Here is a 12,597-nt window from a genome sequence, read left to right on the forward strand (position 1 = left end):
ATATTTCATGTGATTTTAAACTTTTAGCATTATTATTTTTTATATTTTGAAACTAGACTTTTTGTTGTGTTAAAGAATTTTATATTGCCCATTTATCCAGGTCCTGAAAATCTCAGCTCAAGTTACATTGAAAATATTATTTACTAATAATATTGTGTAATTTAACCTATTTTGTACAGACAGTCCTTGCTCCCCCAGATGTCCAACAGCAATATTTATCAAGTATTCAACACCTCCTTGGAGATGGTAAGATTCTTATTTGTGACCTGTAAACTAATTGTAATTCATTCATTTGTATTATTGAGGAATTTGAAAAACAAGGCTTTATGTTTGTTTTCTTTTAATAGGCCTGACAGAGCTGATCACTGTCATTAAACAAGCTGTGCGTAAGACTTTAGGAAGGTGAGGCATTTTGCTTTGGCTTTTCTGACTTCTGATTCTAATGAATAAAAGAAAAATTAGAATTGTTCTAGCGAAGCTAGTAACTTGACAAAGGTTGTTCATGAAATTCTTTGTAAGCTAGTAAGAGACATAGCCCTTGGATATTGCATTGTGGAATCCATTTTCTTCGTTAGTATCGACCTTTTGATACTGAGGATAAACTCTTAATGTTTCATTGTTTTTTATTGATTTCCAAACCAGAAATATTTGGATTGTGGGGTAAAAACCTACTTTAAAATTTGCCTCTGAGGCTTTTATCTCCCACTTATACTGGTAATGTCTATAATTACAGTGGGAATTTTCTTGTGAAATCTGCAGCAAGATTTTTCTTGGCTCTGTAATAATGCCCCTTAACTGATGGCTGATTTCTTAATCTACTCAAGGGATTTCACAGTCAGCAGTTTCAGGTTTGACTGGATGAAACAGGATCTCAGATAGTAACCTGATAGGAAAAAAGTGTGTGTAGGATGTATGGTATAGTTTCAATTAATCCCAATTTCCTTTTCTCTGTTTCTAGTGTTTCTCTTAAACATTCTCTGTCCCTTTTGGACTTGGAGCAAAATCTGAAAGAAATCAGAAATCTCGTTGAGGAGCATCATTCTTCCTCTTGGACTAATAACAATGGATATAAATCTTTATTATGCCATTATATGATGCCAGATGAAGAAACTCCATTAGCAGTTCAGGTGCTTAATTCATGACCATTTAACCAAAGCTCTTACTCTATATATTTAAATTTTTTACTGTCTCTTAAAATGTAGATTTCTGAGTCTCTTAAAAGGTAAATATTTGAAAAATATATATTTCAATAATTTAAATAAAACTTATTTAGAAAACAAATTTCATATGATTTCTAGTTAGAAACATTTATAATTTTAGATATTCAGCAAATTTTTATTGAGTATTAGTTATGTGACAAGTACTATGATGTATGATTAGGATATAAAATGAGTAGGACATGCTCATTACATGTGAGAAGCTCAGGAGACAAATTCAGTTCATGTGGCTAGAGAATATTGTATTTCTATGAGATCAAGTAGCAGAAGATAGAGCTAGCCCAGCTGGTGTGGTTGAGCATCAACCTATAGACCAGGAGGTCATAGTTCAATTCCCAGTCAGGGCACATGCCTGGATTTCTGGCTCGTTCCCAGTAGGGGGCCTGCAGGAGGCAGCGGATCAATGATTCTCTCTCATCATTGATGTTTCTATCTCTCTCTGCCTCCCCCTTCCTCTCTGAAATCAATAAAAATATATTTTAAAAAAAAGGTAAATTTTAATCAGGCCAGTTACCACTATCACATTTGTTTTTTAAAATAAATCAATGATGGCAATATCTAAGTGGACTGAAGGAAGTTGTCATCTAGTTGAGAAACAAAGGAGGCCTAATCTAGCAGTTATCCACCATGGTGTTGCTGCACCTGTGTGTTTCAGGCAGTTGTGATTTACGTTATTCATTGATTAAGAATAATAAAAATGCCAAAGAGTGCAGGTTCTGTATCTCATTTTAAAATAGTTATTGGCTTTTTCATATGTAAGTGGATTGCACCCATGCATCTCTCACTTGACAACTAGAGAAGGCTTAGACCAGAAAGGTCCCTATGCCATACCTTAGCATTAGAACAAAGAATGCCATATATTTCATTGCCTGCAGGTTTCCAACCCCCTCCCTAAAAACCCCAAAGATAGACCTGTTGGGTGTTGAGATATTTTGTATTCATGAGGATGCCAAGAATAAATTGCAACCCGTTTAAGGCATCCCTGCAGGATGGATGGGGGCTAAAATGAACCAGCAGAACAGATGGGACAGAATTAATAAAAGAAATAGGAGAAAACTTACAAGCCAGAATCTTAAGGAGATGTGATAAGAGTATTTAAAAAGCATTCTGGAATCTTAAGATTCAGCTGTGGAACTAAAAAAAAAAAAATGATTCAAAAGAACAGATGTAGAGAGGAATAGTGAGCCAAATATTACCTGAATTGAGTTAAAACCTGAAACTTCAGATTGAAAGGACACACAGAGCCCCAGACTAGCGTAGATTGGTCCAAAAGACACATATATATCCTGATAAAATGTCTTTCCAATAAAGGAAAAAAAAAATCGCAGGCCTCTGCAACCACAAGGACTATTTTGTTCTCTGCAAATATATGCTAGAAATGTGTCTAAGAGGGCCCAGATAAACAAAGATCTTACAAACTATTATGATTTTCTTTGATTTATCTTTAAAAACACATGAGTCTTTACAGTTCTTTTATAGTTTAACATTTTTTGCTTGTTGGTAGAACATAGACTTTAGGATTTCATCAACTCTGGAGTTTATTAATATGACTAGTTTCATCATAACCCTGTGCTAATATTTGAAACCTGAAGTATGGCATTTTAATTTCATAGGCCTGTGGGCTTTCTCCTAGAGATGTTACCACTATTAAATTACTCAATGAAACTAGAGACATGTTGGAAAGGTATGTATACTGTATGTAACAGAGAACATGTGTTTCTGTTTTGATTGTACTCTTACCATGTTTAGTCCTTCTTGAAAAACATATTCAACATAATCTCTTGTCAAAATTAAATTTTGAATCTGTTGCCCTGCCTTTATGTAGGATTTCCTACTGAAACTAATGGTTCTCTTATTAGGGTGGGGAGGGAAGCAGAGATTTTTTTCCGCATACTCATGCCTGGCTCACTTTCTTCCCTAGCCTAGAGAGTCTATATACTAGTTGAGGGAGTGGAAGATAGTGTTTATATTTTAAATAAAGCTTTCAGGGATGATTCTGATATACCCAGTGTATACTAGTGTCTTCTCTCTCTCTCTCTCTCTCTCTCTCTCTCTCTCTCTCTCCCTCTCTCCCTCTCTCCCTCTCTCCCTCTCTCCCTCTCTTCCTTTCTCTCTCTCTCTCTATCTTAGGATAGAATATAATGTTTCTAAAACTTTGAGTGATAAAAATTTCACATCTTGCCCTAACCGGTTTGGCTCAACGGATAGAGCGTCAGCCTGCGGACTCAAGGGTCCCAGGTTCGATTCCGGTCAAGGGCATGTACCTTGGTTGCGGGCACATCCCCAGTGGGGAGTGTGCAGAAGGCAGCTGATCGATGTTTCTCTCTCATCGATGTTTCTAACTCTCTATCCCTCTCCCTTCCTCTCTGTAAAAATCAATAAAATATATTTTTAAAAAAATTTTTTTTCACATCTTCCCTAAATTGGGTATTACTTAGCGCTGCCGCAGAGGTGGAAGAGGCTCCCGCCACCACTGCTGTGCTCGCCAGCCATGAGCCCAGCTTCTGTCTGAGCAACACTCCCCCTGTCGGAACCCACTAACCACCAGGGGGCAGCTCCTGCATTGAGCGTCTGCCCCTTGGTGGTCAGTGTGTGTCATAGCGGCCGGTTGTTCCACCATTGGGCCAAAACCAGCTCTCCGACATCCCCCAAGGGGTCCCAGATTGTGAGAGGGCACAGGCCAGGCCAAGGGACCCCACTGGTGCACAATCAGGGCTGGGGAGGGACTCGGGAGGTTGGCCAGTCAGGAGGGACCACGGGCGGCTCCAGGGTGTGTCTGGCCCATCTCGCTCAGTCTCGATCAGCCAGACCCCAGCAGCAAGCTAACCTACCAGTCGAGCATCTGCCCCCTGGTGGTCAGTGCACATCATAGTGACTGGTCGACTGTCTGCCCCCTTGTGGTCAGTGCACATCATAGCAAGCGGTTGAGCGGCCTTAGCAAATCATTAGCATATTACGCTTTGATTGGTTTAACGGCCAACCGGCCAACTTGACACTTAGCATATTGGCTTTTATTATATACGATTTTTTGTGAAGTGTTAATATGTCATAACAGAAAGATCTTGAACTTTAAATTTAAAAAGGCTTGGGTTCAAATTCTAGCTCCCCCATTTACTAATTTCAAACCACTGGACAAATTTCTTTATCCCTCAAGTATCCAGTTCCTCATCTGTACAGGATAATAAAATGTTCTAAATTACTGGTATTTCATGATGGAATATGTAAAGCAAACCAATAATCTATGGCTATAAGAGGATTTCTCTTTAAGAGTTTCTTCAAGAGAAGAAACACTATTACTGAAATTTTAAAAATAAATTGTACAAAATGCTGACCAATGTAAGAAAATTTAAAGTGGATGAATATTCTCATTGTGTTGTGTTAAGTAATAAGCTCTCTTTTTATACTAATTTTTAAGGATTGACTCCTTCATATATTTTTATAGTGTTTTAGGCTGTAAAACCTAGATTGTGACTAGAAATGGTGGCTCTCAGTGGTAGCCACAGTTCATGAATTTATTTCCTTTTCCCTTGAGACTCTAAAAAGTAACTTATCCTTCTTATTTTGTGTAGTCCAGATTTTAGTACAGTTTTGAATACCTGTTTAAACCGAGGTTTTAGTAGACTGCTAGACAATATGGCTGAGTTCTTTCGACCTACAGAACAGGACCTGCAGCATGGGAACTCCATGAATAGGTAAGATAACATGTAAAAATGTTACCAGTCTAATGAATACTCTAATAAAGTAGAGCTTTGGTTCTGTTTATTTTCTGTAACAAAAAAATCTTAGAGGGTAAATTTGAATGCTCATTTTCTAAAAAGTTAAACTTCATTAACCCAATTACACCTTCATGAGTAGAACTATTTCTAGACTCAGTATTAAAACTTTAATTCCTTGTAAAAATTTTCCCAATATAGATATGTACTTAAATTGTGAAACTACCCTTCTATCGGCCAAATTCCAATTATTGGTATGTGTTTTTAACTCTTTAGAATACAAAACTGAAAATGTTTTAATGCATTCTCTAATTTTATTCCAGTTCTGCAAGCCATAATTGGCCTATACTTTTGGGCATTGTAATAACCAGGCATTCCTGTAATAGGTTTCCTTTTGATGAATTATCTCCTAGTTCTATAACTACGTCAGTGTATTCATTTTGTAGAATTGAGAATATTTAGTTAGTTCCATTGTTAGTAATATTAATTATAACTATTATTAAGTCATGGATTTATGCTGCCAAAGGTATTTTATGATTTTATTATATCTTTATCATCTTAACATAGCAGTTTGGATCTCCTATTAAACTTTACACTCTTTAAGAACCTCTGTCCTTTATATTAAACTCAGAATATAGGTATTAAATCAACTAGGGGCCCAGTGCATGAATTCATGCACCTTGAAAGGAACTGTGGGCCGCGAGGCTGCAGTGGGCACAGGGGCAGGTCTCGGCCCATCCTCCACGCCCCCTCCCAGCACCTCCTGCCACAGCCCCTGATCCCCTCTCTGCCAGCAGCCCCGCTCCCACCGCTCCCATGCACTGATGGCGCCAGCCCCGCTCACACCCACTTATGTCACAGAGCAATTGGGGCCAGTGCCAGCAACAGGTGCTAGCAGGCCAGCACTGTCAGTGGGTACAGTGGTGGCTGCTGCCCCGATCATCCCTCAGGAGCTGGGGGAGGCGGAAAAGCCCTTAGGGGTGATAGAGGCTGGCAGCCACCGCTTGTCCTCACTGATGGCGCTGAGCGACTGGGACCAGCGCTGGGTGCCTGCAGCATGTGCAAGCAGCGGCTCGGGCACCAGCTGCAAGTGCAAGAAGCAGCTGCTGGCCCCGATCACCCCTCAGGAGCATGGGGAGGTGGAGAAGCCCTGAGGGACAATTGGGGCCAGCAGCTGCCGCTCCCACCTGCTTACGGTGCCAAGCGATCGGGGCCAGTGCCCGGCGCCAGCAGCGGGTGCGAGCAGGGCCAGCGCTGGCAGCAGGTGCGGGCGCCGGGCAGGACCACAGCACACGGGAGCAAAGAATTTTTAGTAACCACCAGAGGCTCGCCCCGATGACAGCGACCCGTGCCCTGCCTTGGTCTGGCACCTCTGCTCATCATCCTGCCACGACCAACGCCCGCCATGTTCCGCACATGCCCTCTGGTGTTCAGCGCACGTCATAGCGACCGGTTGTTTGGTCTATTTGCATATTAGAGTTTTATTTATTTTATATATATATGTTAACTGACTATAAACTCATTCATTAAAAATAAGGGAAACAGTAAATGATATGCTGTGTGTATGTATATATGTATGTATGTGCAATAGCCTAATTAATCCTTAAATATAAGGCAAGAAATTGATTATTTGCCCAATGCTCTGTGACCTTTCTTTATTGTACAAAAAAAGAATAACTTGCAATTAACATTGAGGATTAAACTTCATTAAGCCATAAAATTTATCTTCTAAAATAATTTAAATATCACCCTAAGGTCTTTTTTTGGCAGTTTTTTAAAATTATACAAAAATAAATTGGAGATCCTGTATGTTCCCTAAATCAAGGTGCTCTGATTCATAAAATTTCACTATAATCTCTACCTAGCAAGGTGTGCTGATAAAGAATTAGAATAGTGTTTTAACAAGAACAAATACTTGATCTTATACATTGAAGAATTTTAATATTTTGCTACAACCACAACAGTTATTGATAGTCTTCTTTTTTTTGAACCCCTGTATTACTAATCTGTAGTTTCACACACAACATACATGTTTCACCATGAACTGGAATCTTATTCCTTAGTTATATTTTAAGCCTCCTCTCAAAGTCAGACTATCTGATGCCCTTTCGTATTTCATTATATACAGTAGGCATTCAGTAGAAATTTCCTGAGTTTTTCTCTTTCATGTCAGTAACCAAATTTATACTTCATGATTCAATGGTAGAAACATTCCCATTTTGCTTACTGTCATATGTATTGTTTAACATCATGGAAGTTCTAGCCATCACAATAAGTTAAAAAAAAATTTAACAGTATCATTCTAGTATTCTAACCAATGTTGTAAGGCTAGGAAAAGACCAATTTTGAGAACCAAATATAGAGACTCCATTAACTTTTTATAAATTAACTTGAAAATAGACAACTTTTACTGAATGTTTATTACTATATCACAAACTGTTAGTTGACTCTTGATTTCCTAAGTTCAATTCTTCGTAAAATGATATATCAGTTTTGGAAAGGGAGGGAAAAAAATTATGAAGGTGACCTGATTTTATACTTAGAAATTCAAGAGAATCAACTAAAAATTATAAAGTTGGCCTCCCAAAATTTATTTATTAATATAGTCAAAGTATCAAAATCCCATTAGGGATTAAAAAGGTGGTTGCTTTGTTTTTGAACCTGAAAATTTGATATAAAAGTGATCAGAGGAGTAAAGGGATAAGAATACTCAAGAAATTATTGAAAAAGTAGAGAAATGAATGTACTTTCCCTATAGAACATATAAGGTGCAGTTATTAGAATAATATATTATTCTTTTAAAAATAATAGATAAATCAGTGGAATAGGACTCTAAAATATATAGGATATTATTATATGATAAAGATGAGTAAGAGATGCAGATGTATTATTTAGTAAATGATAGTAAGACAGCTTGACATTTTATAATGACTAGTTGTAAAACAATAAAGAGCCCTTCTGTACCATATATATATGGTTTAAACAATAAAAACATAAATGAACTGATAGAAAATAGGTGAATATTTGATATCAAAATGGAGAAAAAATAATTCTAAGATTGAAAGAACTTTAGATAAATAAAATGATAGGTTTTACAAATGTAGAATTTAAAGCTTATAAATCAAACAAGTTTATAATTTAACTAGAGGCCCAGTACAGGACATTTGTGCATTGTGGAGTGGGGGGAGGGGAGTCCCTCAGCCCGGCCTGCGCCCTCTTGCAGTCCAGGAGCCCTCAGAGGATGTCCTACTGACTGCTGTCAGACATCCTTAGTGCTGCCGGGAGGCGGGAGAGGAAATAATTTGAACTAAGAACTATAACTCTTTAATATAGTGTTGAACTGGAAAGAGGCAATTGACATTCAGGGCAGAAGCCACAAGGCAAAGACTTTGAAACAGGAGGACCAAGGTTCAATTTGAGGACCTGGAAGAAGGCTGATGTGGCACCTGAACAGATGGAACTAGGGAAAGAATGGTGTGAGATGAAGTTGGAGAAGTCAGCACATGCAGATCATGGGTGTTGGCTTGAAATGCTGGGGAGCTACTAGAGAAGTGAGAAAAGAGTGACATGATGGGAGTATTTTGATTGCTTTGTGGAAAAGGAATTGGGAAAGGGGAAGTTGGGGTGGGACATAGCAATGGATGAAAGAAGACTTTTATTAATCAATTCAACGAGTATGTATTGAGCACACATGGTACCTAACATCATGGACCTTGTACTAATATTTTGTATGATAGTGGTGTCTTCAATTCTTATTGAAGACAAATTCACAAATAAAAAAAAAAACAAGTAAACAAATCATGACAGATTTTGAAAAATGGCTACATAGGCACTATGAAAAGAGAATGCCTAATTGCTTCAGGAGTTCATACAACCTCCCTGCTTTTTTCTTTTTAAGCATTGCCTCAAATCTCAGCAATAGCATACTCCTTAGACACCATTGCTTCAGCATTTTCATTATATTTAAAAGAAAATTTCTAGTCTAGCCTTAGGTTTAAATGTATAAAGTATGATATTTAATATAATAAACCTAAGTCTGTAACCAACACACAAAAATTCATTTTATCATTTAACAGTAATTATATCATATATAATCACACAATAATTTATTCATCTCACAAATGCTTACTGAACACAAGTTAGAAGATAATTGCTGTATTTTGGACAGGAGATAATGCTTAACTTGGACTAAGTTTGGCAGTGGGGAGAAGTAGACCCATTTAAGAAATATTTAAGATTGTGGAGAGATTGGATATACACAGGAGAAGGAAGTGCCAAGGATAATGCTCAGGTTTCCTGTTTACACATTCAGATAGATCATGGCACAATTCACTGGAATAGAGGGAGGAACATTCAACATTGCTAGTTATTGAGGAAAATACAGACCACAACTGTGAGATACCATTTTCAGCTATGAGAATACAAAGATTAAAGAAAAGATAATGCTTGACACAGAAAGAAGGCATGAAAGACCAGTATTCTCACACACTGCTGGAGAAGCAGAGGGCATTTGCAATACACATTTGAAACCTTGAAAACATTCCCACCCTTTGATCCAGTAATTCCATGTTAATACAAAGAGTTATTTATATTAAGAAAAATTAGGCAGAAACTTAAATGCCTAATTCTAGGGAATTGATAATATAAATTATCACAGCTAGTTTGATTACTATATAATCATTAAAAACAGACAAAAAATTTGGAAGAACATTTAATAAGATGAAAACATGCATATATGAATAAAAATTCAAAACAGTGTTACTTGGGAAGTTATAATTGTATGTTAAAAAAACAAAAAACAGATATGTGTAAAAATTACTGAAGGAAATTAACCATGATGTGAGTTACAGTTATTTCTAGGTGGTAGGATTATGTGTGATTTTTATTTTCTTAACACATTTCTGTAAGTATTTTTCAATAGCTGCTTATGAATTTATAATTAAAATGTTAAATACATATAAGATAAAGTTTACACAATACTAATTACTGTAATGATGTTTCAGTCTTTCCAGTGTCAGCCTGCCTTTAGCTAAGATAATTCCAATAGTAAATGGACAGATCCATTCAGTTTGCAGTGAAACACCTAGTCATTTTGTTCAGGTAAGAAGAAAACTTTGGGGTATTTGGGGTATTAAAACTAGATTGCATTAACATTTGTTTTTGTCAGTCTTTAAATTTTAACAATCTGGAAAAATATGAAGTGTTATCTTCTGTGGTCAATTGAGCATCTTTCATTGCTTGTTGGCCATTTGTTTATACTTTTTAATGATCTGCTCAAGCTATTTCCCATTCTTTTATTGATGTAGTTTTCTCTTTATTAATGAGGTGTAGAAGTTCTTTTTTTTTTTTTTTAATATATATTTTATTGATTTTTTACAGAGGGGAAGGGAGAGGGATAGAGTTAGAAACATCGATGAGAGAGAAACATCGATCAGCTGCCTCCTGCACACTCCCCGTTGGGGATGTGCCTGCAACCAAGGTACATGCCCTTGACTGGAATCGAACCCGGGACCCTTGAGTCCGCAGGCCGACGCTCTATCCACTGAGCCAAACCAGTCAGGGCAGAAGTTCTTTATAAATGCTCATAAAAGTCTATTGTCAGATATATGGGTTGTATTTGGGTTTTGTTTTTGTTTCTTGGATGTTTGGGGGTTTTTTGTTTGTTTTTGTAAAGATATCTTTTGATTATGAAGTTTTTAAGGTTAATTAAATACACTTATTTTCTTATCTAAAAAAAAATACAAAAACTAAATTGTATTCTTGGATATTGTCCTGTTTGTCTAATATAAAATTGCACTTCTCTCCTGTGATACTTGTTCAAAGAAATAAAAAACTTAAAATCATATGTTAAGTGTGATAGAATGCCCATGCGAGTAATAATGTATCATGGCAAATTTATGAGGTTGGGAATACCTTTCTCCATGTTATAGTCCAACACCTGACAGACTGTATTGTAGCCCTGATAAAATCTAGCTGTCAGTTGAATTTACAGTGTTAATGTTTTGCATTAAGCTGTGTTAGCATATTGAGCAGATCAGTATACAAGTCCTCAAATTTTGAGAATAAAAAAACTTTTATGGAGAAGTAAAGCATTTTAATAATTAATATAACTATTAATAATACACCAACAATTTGCTCACTAAAGCTACATAGACAGTGGGCTGTTTAAATTTTTCCCTAGACTACCTATTTCTCCATCTTCTTTCTTAGGAAAGCATTTTAGAATGCATTGGTTAAGACTGATATTATTAAATGGATAACTTTAAATCCGTGTTGTGTTTTTTATCTGAGTCATTTGCAAACTTGGAAACTGTATTATAAGTAAAGAATTACTTGCAGTATACCTCAATTCCAAACTACCTCAATAATGTGCAGTGAGAAGAGTCCTTAGGCGTAAGGGTAAAGATGGCATCCCTCATATAAGAACCTAACCAATAAATATCTCCTAGAATTTATTATAAGAAAAAAATACTCCTTTCATTAAATGGTTTTTGGGTTTTTTTGGCTTTAACACCAAAAACTTAGTGCTAAATTCCTTTCTTGATCGCAGAAGTGAATTCAGATTATCTACACATTTTCAAACTGTAACATTTTGTTGTCATCTTTGTAGGATCTGTTGATGATGGAGCAAGTGAAAGACTTTGCAGCTAATGTCTACGAAGCTTTTAGTACCTCTCAACAACTGGAGAAATGACTTTTTCCTTTCAAAAAACCTACAGTGGAATTAATTTACTTTTAAATATACACTGAATAAGTCAACTATATAAATATAGAGTAATGATTTGTTACCAAAATGCCTAATAAAAAATATTCTGAAAGTCTTCATTCATAATAAAACAGATTTGTCATCTTAATTTATTTTTTAAAGTCATCAACAGACTAACTAGTTTTTGTGGGCATATCTGAATGTACACAGCACACAGATCAGAATTTGTTATACCATGGATATTAGTTCCAAATGGACTGAAAACTAAATGTAGATACTTGTTTTGTATAATATGAAACTCAGTATACTTTGACATTGATACTGAGGTAAAATCTCTTTGGGAAGTAGGTGTGAAGTTCGGAAAATATGCTATTTAACGAATCAAAGTTCACTGAACTGCAGCATACAATAGTAAATCAGACTTTTCTCCAGTTACTCCTCAAAGGAATAAATTATGTGTCTTAAATATATTTGATGGAGGACTTTGCTTTTTATGGAAATCAGTGAATTTAACAACCATGACCAGCATTCCTTTTTCTTCACTGTTGTTAACAATCCTTAGAAAATTACATAGTGATTTAGAGGCTAAATTGTGTTGATGCCGTTTACTCACATATTATTTTAACTACATACTGTCATTCATTTGTATGTAAATAACTTTAATAACTTACTTTGTATTGATTTTAAGCACAGTGGATATTGCAATAAAATATTTTAGTAAAATATGGTTTTGTTAATACTTTATAGCCATTAATTTATTTGTTCCATAGCAAACTATATTTTGTTTATCCATTCATCTGTTGATGGACATTTGGGTTGCTTCCGCATCTTGGCTATTATGAATGATGCTCCTATAAGCATGAATGTGCAAATAACTCTTCAAGACCCTACTCCCAATTATTTTGGATATTTACCCAGAAATGGGATTTCTGGCTCATGTAGTAGTTCTGTTATTAAGTTT

The 12,597-nt window shown here is 36.1% G+C and overlaps 1 protein-coding gene across 1 annotated transcript in view; it reads left to right on the forward strand.

The window, feature by feature from the left end:
* The window catches only part of PEX3 (peroxisomal biogenesis factor 3), a 31,808-nt gene extending 19,415 nt beyond the window's left edge, over positions 1-12,393 (forward strand). The window contains exons 6-12 of the mRNA XM_070417820.1: positions 180-246; positions 348-402; positions 959-1,127; positions 2,831-2,901; positions 4,787-4,909; positions 9,934-10,030; positions 11,541-12,393. Coding sequence (XP_070273921.1) covers positions 180-246; positions 348-402; positions 959-1,127; positions 2,831-2,901; positions 4,787-4,909; positions 9,934-10,030; positions 11,541-11,624 — 666 coding nt within the window. The 3' untranslated portion in view covers positions 11,625-12,393. The remainder of the gene's footprint in view (positions 1-179; positions 247-347; positions 403-958; positions 1,128-2,830; positions 2,902-4,786; positions 4,910-9,933; positions 10,031-11,540) is intronic.
* The last annotated feature ends 204 nt before the right edge of the window (positions 12,394-12,597 follow it).

Source organism: Myotis yumanensis, unplaced genomic scaffold, assembly GCF_028538775.1.
Source record: "Myotis yumanensis isolate MYYU_CA2020_CCGP unplaced genomic scaffold, mMyoYum1.0.hap1 SCAF_6, whole genome shotgun sequence".
NCBI classification, from domain to species: Eukaryota; Metazoa; Chordata; class Mammalia; order Chiroptera; family Vespertilionidae; genus Myotis; species Myotis yumanensis.